Source organism: Rhamphochromis sp. 'chilingali', assembly GCF_963969265.1.
Source record: "Rhamphochromis sp. 'chilingali' genome assembly, chromosome: 20".
NCBI classification, from domain to species: Eukaryota; Metazoa; Chordata; class Actinopteri; order Cichliformes; family Cichlidae; genus Rhamphochromis; species Rhamphochromis sp. 'chilingali'.
In genome coordinates this window covers 7,792,453-7,809,438 of record NC_137947.1, presented here as the reverse complement: position 1 = coordinate 7,809,438, position 16,986 = coordinate 7,792,453, and the positions used below count along the sequence as shown (strand labels likewise).

Genomic DNA, 16,986 nt, shown 5'->3' with positions numbered 1-16,986 from the left:
ATGTACTCTAGATAAGTGCAATAATCTCAGTTTGATGGATGGCCCAGCCGGAGCCTAGGGCCAGTGGTGTGTACATACTGCACTGGTTGCGGCAGAACGATAAAAACCCACACAGGCAGGTGTGTTTGGTTAAGATGCACTTGTCAAGTGGGGTGACAAGCATGTCTGTGTTCATTCAAGTGAACCCCTTATCGGTACCTCCATGTCCCACTCATGAGACAAAAGCACTTCCCATGTTTGTATGATTTACCTCTCAAGAAAATGCGCGAGCACACGCACGCTGTGCACACACATGCGCAACAATATCTCACAGAAAGTGTGTTTGCTAGAAATTTATACATATTTATATATCCTGTCATTGCTGCTTACCTGCACAGTATACCCACAACCCAGCACCAGTACCGAGTATGGAGAACATTCTTCGGTTATGCTGCATTGTTTTTGATTTTTAGCTTTTTCTTCGCCTTTGGATATTTAAGCAGCTTTCACTGAATTTTTTTATATTCCTTCACTTATCTAATTCCATTAGAACGCGCGAGCGAGCGCTATCACCTTATTTTGACAACTCAACTTTCACCGGGGTGAGCCGGAAGTGATGTCAGACTAGGAAGTAAATCTCGCCACTGGCCGTCAGCAGTGAGCAGTAATGGACTGCAACAACAACAGCAAGTTCAGCGAACATTAGTCGAAAGTGTCGCATGAGTGTGTTTGTGGGAAGAGTTTGTGCCGAGCTGAAGCGCTGAATGTCCATGTGGTGTTGGTGAAAATGACACCGAGGTAAGAAGCTGTGTGCTTGTGTGTGATGCTCTCTGTGTGCCCACCAGCTAGCCGCATAATGCTAACGTTGTCCTCCAGTCTTAACTGAATTTACCCCTAACAAAGCCTTACGAAAAGGTGACAATTTAATATTGCCTCGCATCATTTAATTGTTGTAATCAGTTTAATAATATTTACTTTTGACAAACCTGTGGAGAGACGCTCACTTAAAGGGGCATTGCATCTTAATGTGACTTACGTGGCTACTTACACCACTTCTTTCATGTATACCTGCGTCAATGCGTCATCTAGAGTTATCTAGAGCCACAGCCCATGACTGCTTTACTTGAATATGTGCACAGCTTCTTAATCACAGTCAAAACCTCTATTTTCAGTCTAAACTAATTTGAAAATAATACATGAAACGGTCGCTCCATATCCCACTGAGTGACTCACTAATTCAGTGACAATGACACCAAAATGTGTCACTAGATGAGATCATCAATATCTGCCTTGAACCTCCATCTTAGGGACATATATTTAAAGATATTGTGCAAATCATACAGTGCAAAATGTGATTTCTGCTTAGCCGTATTACTTCCAAAGTGGCTGCCATCAAATTATTAGCAGGCTGCCTGCTTTAATATTAGTTCTCTCTGTGTCTTCATAAGCCAGGCTTTCATTCTTGGCAAAAATAATGATGTTTTCCTGTTTCTTTCTGTTCTATTTTCTTGCAGATGACTCAGCAGTGGCTTGGACACCTGTGATCTGACAGAAGATGAGACTTGCTCAGTTTGTCAAACTTATGGTCCCCTGTAAAAAGTGCTGCTAAACGCTGATGTCAAACTATAGTGAATCATGATTGCTGCTTCTTGCATGTCGCACTCACTGAAAAAAATTGCTGCATAAATTATATTTGACTTTATTTTGAATGGATTTCAGTTAACAGTCAGTGCTTACAATGTCACTGGGCGAGCAGTCTCAAAAGTGGTTTCCAACCCATGTCCAAGCCACTGTTCTTCAAGCAACTGGTTTACAGGCCAAAGGCAAAAATGGCACCAATGATGCCTACACTATCATCCAGCTGGGCAAGGAGAAGTACTCAACATCAGTGGCGGAGAAGACCCTTAACCCTGTGTGGAGGGAAGAAGCCTCCTTTGAATTACCTGGCCTACTTTTGGAGGGCAACCCAGAAGTGTATGAACTCTGCCTCATAGTGATGCATCGCTCTTTGGTTGGGATGGACAAGTTTCTGGGTCAGAAGTGCATAAATCTTAATGAAATCTTTGATAACAAGGAGAGAAAGAAAACAGAGTAAGTATTAAAAAAAACTATAAAAGTCTATTAGATATCACAAAAATGTCACAATGGTTCTTTGAGAAGTTTTTTGGGGGCAGAAGCACTACTGCAGTGAGCTCCAAGAATGATTATTATATCCTCGTTTTAATGTGCTAACAACCAGCACTTAAGAATGAGGTACTTATGTTATAACCATGTATTTTTGCTCTCTGATATTTATGGTATATATACTTTTTGGAAAATATAATTCCTTCAGATTTTCTGGGACAGAAATACTACTGTTAGCAGTTTTTGCAGTGATTGCAAGGTCAATAGTTTCCCTTTAAGAGAAGACCTGGGGCGGTTTTAACACTAACAAACATCATGGGACATACAGCATGTTTTTATATAGTATAGTTCTTAGACATTAGCATCACATGTACATTATTCAGGGTCTTTAGTCTGTAGTGTCTTGTTGGTATAGAGACAGACCTTTGAGAGGAAGTGGAAAATATTTCCACAGCCTTTCCAGTCATAAGTGGATTACACCATGAGCTAAGTCAGTTGTTATTTGTCACATTTGCCACATTTGCCACAAGTATTACTGCCATAGTAGACTTCACAAATGTGCTGTCTTTTGCGTGTTATTTTCTGCACTGTGGTCTCAATTAAGGTCATGACCCAACCCTGTTGCTCCACATGATTTAAATACCATTGCGTTTCCCTTTATTTTCTTTATGCACTTGGTTTAGAAATACACTTTATTAGATACACAAGTTTTAATGTTAAGAGCAGAGTAAATGAAATGCTCTAACAGAAGTACTTCACTTTAAAATTATTTAGCACACCAGTGACACACTTTCATGCTCAGTTAGCAAGGACATGTTGGTTGTACTTTTTTTTTCCATCTTCATGACACTGTATTGTTTGAGGCTTAGCAATGGATTGGCCTACGCTGCAGAGGGATTATTTTAGAGTAATTACTGACACCAGTTGACCTAACTGAAACTAGTGGAGCTGGACAAACATGTCTTGTTAGCCACTCCTATACTCCATTTTTTTGTTTTTGTTTTTTCAGAGGTGTGAATGAAAGATGGTCTCTCCTTCAGAGCCAAAGACACCTGGGATTAAATCTTGGCTTGTTTCTGTACAGTTTAGTTTCCCTCGTGTTAAAATCTGGCCTCTATGCATTGTGCCTTTCTTGGCACAAAATACATTCCAGTTTGGAAACAGATATTTATCTATGCCAATATATTGGTGGACAATAGTGGGCGTCTCCCTGAGTCATAATTGGGTGACTTGTTAAGGCTGCTTGGTTACCTTCAAGTAAAGCCATGCCAGAATAAGGTTTGTCCTCTTTAAAGTTACTGAAAAAAGATTTGAGGAGAGAGATCGATGTATAGATGTAGATTCAAATAAACTAACACAGTGTTAACCATCAGAGCTTGGAGAGACTCTGCTGTATTTGGCTAAACTTTGGTTGATGAGCCTCACAAGTCCACCACACACACACACACACACACACACACACACACACACACACACACACACACACTTCTTAACCCTACATTAAGCAAACAGGAACTGCGAAACCAAATTGGATCTGGTGTTAATTAGCTCACTGCACGTTTCGGGGGGGAAAGGACATTAGCTGACTTCCTCTTTGCCCATCAATTGGGAGAATCACAATATGTTATAATCAGTGTGAACGGGTTTTATTTATTTAGGTGCCTCAACTGATGCACCTTGAGGCTGTGCACTTTTTCAGCAGTGGTTCTGTAACGGATATCGCCGTGTTGCTTGCTGGCCTAATACCTACGCCGCAGCCATACTTGACAATGATGCCAGGGCTCTCGATACTATATCCACACTCCACAGTGGGTCTCTGTTCACCACGGCCCATCCGCAGTGTTTTTGAACTGGCATATTGGGGAGGAGAGCCCGTACTGATATCTGAGAAGGCAGCCCATAATTATCGCACACCTGTGTTTGTTGATTGTGAGGAGTTTCCCAGCGGCTTGGACCGGAGTGGGAGGATTGTGGTTCCAAGCACAGGGAGGTTTATCTTGGCCTTGAGACACACGTGAGGTGCAGGCTCGGCCCCACGGCAGCGGCATGCTGTGGCTACTGATCAGGCGGAGCGCGGCGCGCAGCCTGGGAATTGGCCCCAACAAGGCTTTTCATGACTATGAGTGAGGCTTCTGGGATGCGAGCTAGACTGCTTAAAATAGTGTTCAGCAGCTGTGATTTCTTATAAAGCTAATACCAGCACTTTTTTTAAAAAATCAATTGAATTGATAACTCAAATTTCATGTCAGTCTGCAAGGAGTACTATAAATCTTCATTTAAATCTAGAAGAAAATATCAGTAATTGTAGTCAAGCAGATACACTTAAGCAAATATGTTTTTTTTGACTTGGTTATACTGATAAAGCATCCCATTTTAGAATATATTCCATGTTTGTGGCAAAGGCAGTGAAAAAATATTGACGCTTGTTTCATCCTGATACTGGTTTCCTAATGGCCTCCTTCACAGGCCCTCTAACACAGAGGATGTGTCTCATTAGCATGTATGAACTGTTGTGTGCAAAGCCTGCGATGTGGCTTTGCAGTTTCCCAATTGCTTGTCGTTGCATTTCTGAACAAAGGCCAGATTTGTGCAAATGCCACTTTATTTCGCTCAGAGCGAAGGCATAAATCCCATTACTTCCAGTTGAAAAAAGCAGAGAGGTTAAACAAATAGGAGCCAAAAAAACAGCTTGAAATGGTCTGTATTATTCGGCAGCAGACAATTTATTTTTTTTAGGTTCAGTTTGCAAAGAATGTTTATCCTTTGAGTTATAAATTTGTGTTCTCATATGTGTCATAAAAAAGTTCAAATGATTTAAGCCCCTGCATTTGTGTGTCGCCTTTGGATTAGTCTTCTCAAATTAGCCTTTTCAGTAGTAGCCATAAAGATGTATGTAAAGCCCATTAGAAGGAATGAGGGCTATTTTTCCATTTGTCATATTGTTTGATCGTGTAAGGACTTTTACCACATTCTGACTTTGTATCCCTGTCTTGCTGAATTATGTTGCATTGCGCGTAATCAACTCAGAGGATTTTTATAAACCCTGCTCTTTTTATATAAATTGTCTCATTGAATTTGCTCAGCTTAAGCTTCCTGCACTCTCATTTTTAGCTGGTATTCCTTGGAGTCCAAGCCCGGGAAGAAGAGGAAAGAACGAGGTCGCATTCAAGTCAGCATTCAGTTCATGAGGAACAACATGACGGCCAGCATGTTTGACCTCTCCATGAAGGAAAAGCCCCGCTCACCTTTTTCCAAACTTAAGGACAAAGTGAAGGGTCGAAAACACGACAGCGGCTTTGGTGACGCTTCTTCAGCCATCTTGCCTCGGTCCGCCGTGTGTGATTCGGAGCCCACCCGTCAGTCTGGCGCACCAGAACGTCAATCCCAGCCTGAAACAAAAGTCAAGAGGCCGCTACTCGCTGGGGCCCATAAACTCTCTGCAGCGCATTCCATGTCAGATCTCATCGGGACCCACTTTCGACCCAAACTGGATTCCATGAACTCCATAGAAGAGAGTGGTGAGGACCAACGCTTCTGTTTTTCCACAGTAGTTTGTTACATTTGTCACTTTTTGGTTTGGTATACTTTTATTGCTGCTAGAGTGATCTCTGAAGAGGATTTTGATACTGTTTTAAAACCAGTTCTCATATTAACTGAAGCTGCCGATGCATTTTCGTTATTGTGTTTATAAGAACGGGGGACCCAGTCGACTGGGATCCAAAATATTTCAGTGAAGACTCAATCTTAAGTGTTAAAATTATAGAGAATAGTCAGAATGACACTGTGGTGCATTGTGGCATCCTGTCTGTCAGGACAATGTTTTAGTGTTTGTTTGTTACAAATATATGGCTCTTATAGTGTTAATCCACAATTTCATTGTACATGTACAATGAAAGTAAAGGGCTAGTCTATTTTATTATATCTTAAAATGAGATGTTGCAATTTCTAGAGGCCATCTGTAGACGTCTGTAAGAATGCTTGCTTGTATATAATCCTATTAAAAATATAAGGTACTGTAAGTCTCAACTCAATAAGATAGTAATGTAGGCCATTTATGTCAGTCTTTGACATTTTAGTCATTTTCTGTTTTTAAGCTGAAAATTTCCATCTCAACCAGTCTCCAATTTACCAGTTCTTTCTGCAAAGTTAGTGCAGCTGTAACTCATGCAAACAGTAGTTGTGATTCTTATAGTAAAGGCTGAGATGTTCACTAGAATCTGCTGTTAAAATGTAACATGTCAGAGTGAAAAATAAGTTTAGTGATAATAACAAAAAAAAGATATTTTTCTTTATTTTTGCTGAAAGAGGTTCAAACAGTAGAATACACGTAAACCTATGGGGAACCCCCCCCCCCCCAAACAAACCTTTGTATTATTATCCGCACTTAGTTTTTAACTGTTGTGATCACACTGGTTCTTCTGGTTCTATATATTGACACACACATTTGGATTTGACCAGCTACTTATTTATGTTACTGCTTCACTTTTACCTTTAAATTCTTCTTTTGGGTTTTCAAGCCTGAATGAAAATCGTGGCTCACTTGCACACTTCTGCATCATTATATTTAAAAATATAATATCTATGATTTTAATCATGCTGGACTCCACAGATGCAATGTGGTCGTTTTGTGATAAAGCAGTAAAATTCTTATGTCTAAACTGATAATGAATTGAGTTCACCCAATCCCTTTTTAACAAAACACTAACACCCCCCCCCCCCCACCCCCCCCCAAAAAAAACCCCCATATTTTGTTTCTTATTACATTTCTAATTTATCTTGTAGGAAGTACAGGTGGCCCTCACAGGCGTTCCCAGAGTGAGGTGCCAGGCTTCCAGGACGACGAAGCACACGGTGACCCTTTCACTGATATCACTGACACCCTGCCACAGAAGTATGCCACGCTCCCACGCAACCGCAACCCATTTGAGGGGGAGCACGGGCAGCTGTGGGACCGACCAGAGCGGAAGGAGAAAAAGGAGAAGGTCAGCCTACTGGAACGCGTGACAGGAAAGAAGGAAGGCCGCAAGACCAGCAATGGGGGGCGTTCAGGGAGCTCTGGAGACCTGCGTTCCCCAAACCCCTTTAGTGGAGACTCGCAAGCAGACACTAACCCATTCAGCTCCAACTACAAAGCCAGGTTGTCCTGTTTTTGTTTGTATTTGTGGTTAAGTTAGCTTTATTGGCTATATTGGCATCATCACTTTATTTGACTTTTTCTTTTCTTGTCCCAGTCAGGAATAACAATCAAAAAAAGAAAAAACCCAGAAATTTACAAGAGAACACACTTAAAAACAAAATGTATGTTGTCTTATTAAAACAAAGACAAAGTCTGTGTTCGGCTCCTGCAGAGCAGTGATTGCAGCATGCTACTTGTGTCTTTTTCATCACAATCAAGGAATCTCAAAATCCCAAAACATCATCTTGGAATGCCAATGGAATAGTCACTGCTCCACAGGATATTTGCTTGACATTCCAGTAAAGTTCTCAATACCTTGTTGATTGAAATCTACTTTCTGATAGACCTTCTCTCGCTCTCTCTCTCTCATTATGTTGTCAAATATTATTTAAACATTTCCACTGAGCCAGTTACATCTTTTTCCTGTGTTACATAAAGAGTTGGTGAGCACTGTAGCTAAGTTCTGGTTTATCAGAGTGGAAGGTGTCATTAGTGGCTCTTTAGAGTGCCTGGGTTTGATAACAGAGCCCTCTGAGCTATAGTAATGAGATCCCCTGAAGAGATAGACCACCCAATTAACCACTTATCTCTGTAGGCACTAGTCCATCATCTTTACTGCTGCCTTTGTCATACACTAGCTCAGCGGTCATTTGTAATGTAGTGCATGGGTGAAAAAAGGTGTTTTCAAGTTTATTATTTATTCCCTGTTAATGTATTTATTATTGTACTCATGTCCTGCACTAGGAGAACATCAGAGCTTCTATATTTGTAAAAGTCTGCTAAAATACAGAGTGCAATGCTTTAATGTGATTACTAACTTTGCATTTGGTTGTTTTGCAGTGACAAAAAATTAACCGGACCCAACATCACCTTTGGCCAGAAGAAGAAGGACAAAAAAATAGTAAGAATATGTTTTAGAAAGTTATATAGTTTCATATTACCTGACTGGCTGAAAGTGTAGAGGGGAAAAAAAAGGGAGAATAAGTGCAACAGTTACATTTGTGTACATTTTATATGTAATGCTGAGCAGATTTTGTTATTGAGGACTCTTAAGCAGCTGGTGACATTGATTTGTGAGACCCCTGAAAACTCAGACGTGCCATTCAACTAATTAGCAGCTGCACACATCGGTCATCATGTCCGATCTAATCATAGTTTGAAGTGGTGTGAAATTTCGGCCTGTAAGGTCAGTTGTAGTGATGTGCACAGATTGTTTAATTGCTGTTTGTTTGGGGTTTTTTACGACGCAGGGCACAGAAATACTTAAAGATATCATTTTTACCTCATTTGTAGATAAAGTTTTTAACTCTTTAGTAGTTGCTAGTTGTTCAGTAGTTAAAATTCGCAGACTGTTACACAGCAAAGCTGATATAGATGAAGGAGCAGGGGGAGCAATAGCCAAAGTGATGCCTAAATGAGAAGGAGAATGCTGATAATGGCTTTCCTCACCTTTCTTTGTGGGTGTTGAGGGCTGTCTGTATCCACACATGTGCCCCCGTGCATGCCGCTGTGCCTCGCAGAAATGGCAGCTCCCATTTCCTCTGCTTCAAGGCCTTAATTAACTACACGCAGGAGGGAGGGAGGGCAGTGAGAGATTTCAAAGGACTGAGCTTTTAGATTCTCAAAGCTGAGCTCATTAGAAACTGTAATGACACAACTGGAGAATGCCAAGTGTGCGCCTTATCTTCTCCTCACTACTGATCGCAGAAAAATGGTCATCATTACTTTGCCAGTTCATGGTCATTTCCAGGCCTTTGTCACCAACCACTAAAGCTCCTGATTATTATGCCGTGGGGGTGTGTATATATGTGTGTGTGTGTGTGTGCGCGCGTGTGAGAGGGAAAGGGAGTGTGTGCATGTATACACGCTTGTACGTGAAACCAGCATCCTTCCATATGGCTGTCTGCTCTCTTATTCCCTCTCAGATGGCTTAAGTGCAGTATCTTTCAGTGAGATGGCTTTTTTTGGGGGTAGGTGTGTTTGTGTGGGGAATAGGTTACCGAGCTCTGTTCCTGAAACCCTCCTTGCGTTGGACATTTAATCTCTGTGGCAAATATTTCATTTTGGTTTGTGTCGCCCCACAGTAGCCTCTATGCTGTTAGAAGCGATAAGATACCTGGTAAGCAGTCCTGCTCCAGCTCTTTCTGCATTGTCTTTACCCAGCAGTGAAGGCTTGAATGGTGCATGGGAGTGGAAGCTGATAAGTGTGGTATTTTAAACAGGGTGAAGGCTTTGCTGTTCTATCCGTTCAGGGGAGGATGCCCAGCACTGAAGCGATAAAGTGGTCCCTCATTAAAAACGATTACAGCTCCTCTCGTACCCGCGCAATATGATCTGCACATACTGTACCACCCTGCTCTGTCCAACTAGATTGTCCTCAAAGAGCAAAGCTGGGCTTGGGTTGCATTCGTATTTTGGCATTTATTAGCGTGACCTTTATTTGTAGAAATATGCAGCCTGGCATTTCCCCCTCAAAACAAAGATTCAATTGTTTTGGTAATCTTTATTGTTAAGTACTGGCAGATTATTTGGAGTTTTTGCCAGAGTCGTCTTGAATTAAAGAGTATGTGTTTTTAACACTAGAAAGCAAAGATAAAGATGTGCTGTAGTGTCAAAGCTAAGTCCTAATAGAGTAGTTAAGCTATAAGGGACCTTATAGGGTCCTTGTTTTTCACCTTTAGATAGGTTACTGTCCAAAAGTCATGTTCCTACTGGCATTATTTGATTTACTGAAAACAAGTAAATCAAACATACATGGAAATACAGTATAAGTTAAAACAGAATTTGTGCAATTCTAACAACCTTGAAAGTCAATTTTTGATATGACCACCTTTATTCTATAATTGTCTGAGGGAAGCTTTTTGCAAAAACCTTTCTGCATTCATAATTTTATCAGTTTTGACAGAGACTCCATCACCAGAAAGCATGAAGGAGCCTCCTTTAGTGGTTGCAGTAGACACTTACCTGTCTTCTGACCACTTCCATACATGTATATGACGATTACGACCAAAAACAATTCCAAATTTGGATTCCTCACTCCATAAGATCTGTTGCCACTGATTTTCAGGTCAGTTCCTGTGTAAATTTTATAATAATTTTCCTCAAGAATGACTTCTTGACAGCCACCTGTCCACTGAGACTGTTGTCTGAGGGGTCAGGTTCATCTTTCAAACTTGAATGAAACAATTGAGAATTGCCTCCAGCATCCGTTTCTGCATTTTGTTCTTCAAGGATCAAAAGAAAAACTTCCTTGTGGTCACACGTGTGATAGGCCAATATCAGCCAAACAGTAAATCTTCAGGCGCTAGTGTTAAATCAGAATGTTTATTACCGAATTCATTGACCAGGTCAGAGCTAAAACCCTAAAATCCTCAGTTAGCCTTTATTAGTAGCACAACAAAAGATAAACATGTGACTCTGTGCCAAACAGCCTAATTAGTCAGCAATGATGGAGCATAAAGACTTATTGGTGCCCCGATCGTCAAAGATTTAAGCGCCCTTTTACAAAACATATGTATGCACAACATGGTCATGATCATTTCTTTGTTTTCCACTTTCAGGAGGTGACACAGGAAAGCGTGGCTGCCTATAGCAACTTGGCTTTTGAAGAGGTTGTGCAGGAACTCATCAAACAGAAAGAAGTGGTGAAAAAGAAAGATGCCCACATCAGGGAACTGGAGAATTACATTGATAACCTGCTGGTACGCGTCATGGAGGAGACACCGAGTATTCTACGGACACCCTATGAGCCAAAAAAGAAGGCGGGCAAACTTTCCAAAAAGTAGAAAAAATGACTCACGATGAAAAGGTACTAATGAAGGTTTAGCAATAGCTCACGAATCGTTATCAGGTGTTAAAGTGAGTGGGAACAAATAGAACTGATCAATTATTGAGTTACTATTCAGTGGTTAGTTTTTCTAGGCTTTTTTATTTTTTTTAATATGTAGGTCATACAGGTTTTGGCCTTGTTTGGCATTCTTATAATTCCGTGTTATAATTTTGCTCATGATTACTTCTTGGAGTGTATTCTTAGGTACTTAAACAGGAGACATTCAGCTTATTGAAGGCACATCAAATCTTTTCACGCCAACTATGTTTAGCTGTACTGTACTTGTAAACCAACAGAGGTCTGTTGCACACACAGTTGCCATCAGCTGCTGAGAAGCTCTTACAGTGCAAATGCTGCCAAATTCGTGTTTACCAGATGCTGTAGTCACAGTTATGTGCTGTTTGCTGAGAGATGGTCTACAGGTTTATAAGATGAAGCTGTAGGTACTGCGTTACAATCAAGTGCAAGTCCAAAACTTGCCACTTAAACTGCGGTGCATGTCACGGCATCAGCTTTTTGTCCCCAGCCTGCCTCGTGGTGCAGATGTGGACACATTCAGCTTTAGTGATTGATGGATTTTCTTAGAAACACTGGAAGATAGTTGTAAGAATTTGCTGACAGGTCCTGGAAGCCTGGTTTGTCTCTAGCTTCCTGAGGTGTGCATTATTTTTCTCCTCAAGAACAAATGCACATTCCTTTTATCAGTTACTGATATTTTATTTTTTACTCTTATTGTGATGACTATCATTTAATTTTCTTTGACCAAGGCTCTTAAAGTCCCCGGTTGGAGGTGATAATTTTTACTTTAAGTGCAATAATCATATTAAAGGTAATGCTTTATATTCTGCTGGTAATGGTCTTGTTTACATTTTAATCGCATGTTGGAGTAAAACTCCTCTCTTTATGTTGATTTGATAAAAAAGCTTGGAGTTCTTTGTTACTGATTGAACAGCCTTCCTCTTTTTCATACTTTTTATTTTTGCTCAAGATTGTGTTAATGCTACCATCTGCACATGTGGGTATATACTCAGTCATTTTTACGTATCCATTTTTTAAAGCTCATTTACAATGGGTTTGTAGGGTACCTGATGTTAAAAGCGACACTGTATTCCCATACCCCCCTCCCACGACCTATCCTATTGTGAAAAAACTGTAACTAAAACAAAAATTCATGCATATGTAATTCCTATTTTAGGCTCAAATTCACTATGTACTCTGTGTCTTACCACTTTATGGGGTGCTAATGAGAATTCACTAATAATTTTCAGGGTAAATAACCAGTCATTGCCATTTAGATAACATGTTAACCATAAGAAGCTAACTGTTCTCATTTCACTTTAAGGGTTAGGGTTTCTATGTTAAACCATGCTCCTTAATTTTAATTTATCCGTGTGTCCTAACCAAATGCTACAGCTACAGGGCAGCTGCTGGTACTTAAGTAAGGTTGTTCATGGATAAAGCCACTTTTATGTGTGATTGTGCCATAGACTGTAGAAAAATGGATGGATATAGCCACTGTGGTGTCACTTAGAGCTTTTGGCTTGTGGAAACCCCCATTCTGAGACTTCAGCTCCAGCTGTTTAGCCATCTCTGAAGCCAAACTTGGTGATCAAAGGGCATCATATGCTAACAAATTGATAAATCATAGGGTTAAGTTTAAAAAAAAAAAGTTTTTTAAAAATGCCACACTTGATTTAACAGGCTTGAAGTTGGTAATTAAAACATTAGAAACATTTTTCTAATGATATAATGATCTCCTGCTGGTCATTGGAAAACAAAAAATGGTGGCTAAATTTTTCTGTTTTATACAGTCTATGGCTGTGCAACCTGTAGTATAGTCATTTAGTGATGGTTAGGGTTACATCTATAATTGTTTATTTCAGCTGTATTTACAGTGTTAAACATGTTTAATAGTCACATAACTGTCATTTACTCATCGTTGCCATGTTTAACAAAATATCAAACATCTGCATCAGGCGATGTTTGATATATGAGGCCATGAGGAGGATCCATCTTATCCTGTTTAGTGGTTTTTGTACTATTTATGAGTTTTTAATTGTTTTGCAGTCCTGGAAATATTTGACCTTTACACTGTATGATACCAAATCCCATATGAGGCAAACTGCTACACTAGATCTGTGGAATTTCAACACAAACACAATTTACATTTTCATGAACATTACATCAGTCAAACACATTTTTTGGCATGCAAAAGTTATTACTGTCTTTCTGCTGTGGAAGTGGTTATTTTATCGGATGTTGTGCAAACGTAAGGCCAAAACCTCCTGTTACTGAATGTCTTGCGGGCGACTTTGAAATACTTAAGTCCGAAATGTATGTATACGGTACACTAACAAGGTGATCGATCCTTGCTTGCCTTTAAAGTATTTGGAGTATCCAAAGAGAACATTTCATAGGTGTGTTTTTATTCTATTGTTTCTTTTTTTAATCCCATTTCTTTTTACCCAGACACATTATGGACAAGAAGTTACTGCTAATATTTTCTGTCTGATGATGTGACAAAGGCGTCGGGTTTATTTCTTTGTATTGAAAATGGTTATCTGATGTTTTATCTGTATGTTTTTTTGCAATGGTAACAGTGTTTGAATTAGCTTTTTGGAATCATGAGTGCTTTGTGGCTAAGAATCTGCTTTCCATGATGGACAAGCTTTCCTTCCAAGATTGCCTTCCAACTTTAGCTGAAGTGTTAATCCTGGGCTCGTATGTTTTAGGCTTTACTAACCACTTTAACCGGCCTGTATTGGTGGGCTGCCAGGTGTTCATTGATCTTTTCAAGCTCTTACAAATTCTATTGTACATTTTGTATAGTCGCTCGCAATGTTTCTTCAAGCGCTTTTGAGTTTATACACATTTTGTAAAATGTTTGAAATTGTGCTTCCTGGGGAAGGTGTTATTTTACTTGAGTTCCAAAAAGCGATTCACTTTCATCATTTATTTCACATGCTTGGGAGCGGTGTTCGGGCGATTAACTCTCAAGTCTATAATGTGGTCCTGTGTTCAGACGATTAACTAACAAAAATATATTTTCTCAGATTATATTTAATGTCAGTACATTTGTACCCTCAGGTTGTTTCATTCAAATGAAAACTGGGGGTGACTAGTTCAAATTAATTGATTCTGGTTGTCAGTTTGTCTTTTAGCTTGATTGATACATTTGCTTTATGCTTTAACATAATTTGGTGCTTTGGTAGATGTCATACGAAAACACAAATCTAAATGAAAAGCATTTTGAATTTATGTTTGACAACAACGGTGCAAAGGGATATTTTGCACCCAAAAAAAGGAAAGATCTGCATCTACATTCCTTGGCTCTTTGCATAATGTTTCTCATACAATAAATCTGAATATGCAAAGCACTTAAAATGCTTGAAGATAAAATAGCCCCCCACCATAATTTAAGTTTATTAATTGTGTATATGCATCAGTGTACACCTTAAATGTGTTGAAGGTAAATCTCCGCACTGTTCCAACAAATAGTGCAAATACACTGGGATTTTTTTTTGTCCTTTTTGATGAAAATGACATAAAGCTCCAGTTGGGGATCTGACAATCCTCCTCCTGGTAGTCTTTTACTGATAATATGATGCTGCTTGCCATAGGCCACATACAGCTGCCAGACACTAAGACTTAAGCTGCAGCTAAATCCCCTGACGGTGCTTGTAATGTGGCACACAGTTTTGAAGGAAATGATGACTGCGTTTATAAAAGATCTCGCTATTTAGCAAAGCGTCATCGAGTTTAGAGGAGTGAATGGCGTCTCCTGCACAGGGGCCAACACAATGAAACATGAGTGGCTCCAACATGATGGAGACCTAAAATTACTTTTTTGATGTAAACATGTTGGGTCTACTTCTGTCTGTGTGTATGTGTGTGTGATTGGTCTCACAGTTCATTCAGACTTTCTAATGTTACGAATCAATGAAATGGATGTTTGAATTCTTGTCATTCCTGCATGTCGACCACATGTTTTGATTATGTCTCACTTACACACACAGGTAGGGCTGCCACGATTAGTCGACTAGTCACGATTACATCGACTATCAAAATCGTCGACGACTGATTTAATAGCCGACGCGTCGTTTGAAGCTTTGTAAGGTCACAAAAGACGCAGGAATGAGTAGTAGGATTTAAGAGTGTAATAACGGACTGAAACAGAAGATGGCAGCACTGCATGTACAAGGATGCCAGCTGCCGTTAAACCCGAAGAAGAAGAAGCTGTGTCCCAGAATTTATAGCGCAGCCCAGCTCAGTTTACAACAATGGCGGCAGCTAGTTAGTTTTAATATTATTCTTTCTGGGTCACAAAATAAACGTTTAACATATTTTCAGGCGAGAATGTAGCTGTGTAAACCTCAAATATCTGCTCAGTTTATCAAGACACCACATATTTCCAAAAGCGCTCCCACGTTTTCGGAGACGTCTGTTACCCACTAGCTCGATAGCTAGCCGGTGGGCAAGGCTCACTAGAGCCCGTGAGAGCACCGGACTCCCTGCAAATCGTTTTCAAACCAACTGCAGTCTTTCGCTACTCAGGTTAAATATATATAAGTCACTTAGATAACTTCAAAATGTTATTGTTTGGCTTTTTTAGTATTTTATTTGTTCCTGAGTAAAACGGTTTGGCTGAGATTAGTTATAGTTTTTACACAGCTGAATAAACATCAAGACGACAGCTGATTATCAGAAGTGTGAGATGCTCGAGAATATACTCCGGTTTCCTGTTATAGTTTAGATAGCAAGGAGTTTACTAAACTTCACCGAAGCAATCTGCAAATTTCATTAAAATTTAATAAACTATCATCTTGTCTTTATTTTTAGTTAGCACATACCTTAAACACTTAAAGCTGTAAGCTAATGATAGTTATATAAGAGCAGATGCATGCTGGTGCAATAAGCTGTACGTTTTACGTCCAATGGATGCATGATCTGATTAGTCGACTAAGATGACTAGTCGACTATCAAAATAATCGTTTGTGGCAGCCCTACACACAAGCCAACTTGTATAGCTTTTACTCATCTAGAAACCTTTGATCCACTTGATCGGGTTCTAGTGGGTTCATTTTGATCAAACCTCATCACATGACCATGTTGTAATCTATTTAAGTCAAAACTGTATAGTTAACAAATGTGAAGGTAGATCAACTTTTTGTGTTTAATCTTTACACTTTAGCAAATATGCAAAACTTTCCTGGATGTTTGGGGATACGAATGTATGTTGTTTTTTTTTTCTATTATTATTCTTATAATTATTGTAGTTATACATTGTGGTGTAGAAAATGTATGTATTATAACAGTGTAATGCTGTTAATGGTGACTGTATGTAAAGTGCCAACAAAAGCACTTCATAAGAATTTGGTGATGCAGTTTAATGTGCACCAATTCTCCATGTGCTACAGTTTGTAACACGAACTTTTAGATATTACCATGACTATTATAATTAAATCCCAAGGTTTCACTGGATGTAGCTTGAAAGGCACAGGTACGATTGTTTTAGTCCTTTTCAATAAAGTTACAGTAAGGAAAACTGGTGACTTGCTTAATTTTTTTTTTTTTTTTTTTTTTTTTTTTTGAGTCGCATCAAAAGCCCGTAATGGTGAATAAATTAGGATTTTATGTGTTGTGAGTCTCTTTTGCAGTAGATCTGTTTAATCCATCAGTGCAGCTCAAATCTGATGCAAATCTTCCATAAAGTGGATCGCTGTCTCTTCCATTTGACACCTGTCCTGTGGATAAAATACAAGCCACTCTCAATTAACTGATCTCGCTGGCAGTTGAACTACAATTAGTGTTTCTAATTGCGCTGATTTGTGTCAGAGCTTTTGTTTTCTTCCTGCTCAAAGCGTCGCTTCCCTTTGTT

General features: G+C 39.5%; 1 protein-coding gene across 1 annotated transcript; it reads left to right on the top strand.

Annotated features, from left to right (window-relative positions):
- The first annotated feature begins 609 nt into the window (after positions 1-609).
- On the top strand, positions 610-16,653 carry rab11fip2 (RAB11 family interacting protein 2 (class I)). The gene is made up of 6 exons (XM_080868912.1): positions 610-777; positions 1,494-2,070; positions 5,215-5,621; positions 6,886-7,240; positions 8,120-8,180; positions 10,840-16,653. Exons 2-6 carry the CDS (start codon positions 1,718-1,720, stop codon positions 11,062-11,064), a joined length of 1,401 nt encoding a protein of 466 aa, XP_080725038.1. The 5' UTR covers positions 610-777; positions 1,494-1,717; the 3' UTR covers positions 11,065-16,653.
- Positions 16,654-16,986: the final 333 nt, after the last annotated feature.

What these genes read in the sequence shown, in the direction of transcription:
- rab11fip2 (XM_080868912.1), top strand. Translation starts at nt 1,718, where the DNA reads ATGTCACTGGGCGAGCAGTCTCAAAAGTGGTTTCCAACCCATGTCCAA. An exon ending in GAACTCCATAGAAGAGAGTG is followed by an intron (nt 5,622 to 6,885) that starts GTGAGGACCAAC and finishes TTTATCTTGTAG; the next exon opens with GAAGTACAGGTGGCCCTCAC. An exon ending in AGCTCCAACTACAAAGCCAG is followed by an intron (nt 7,241 to 8,119) that starts GTTGTCCTGTTT and finishes GTTGTTTTGCAG; the next exon opens with TGACAAAAAATTAACCGGAC.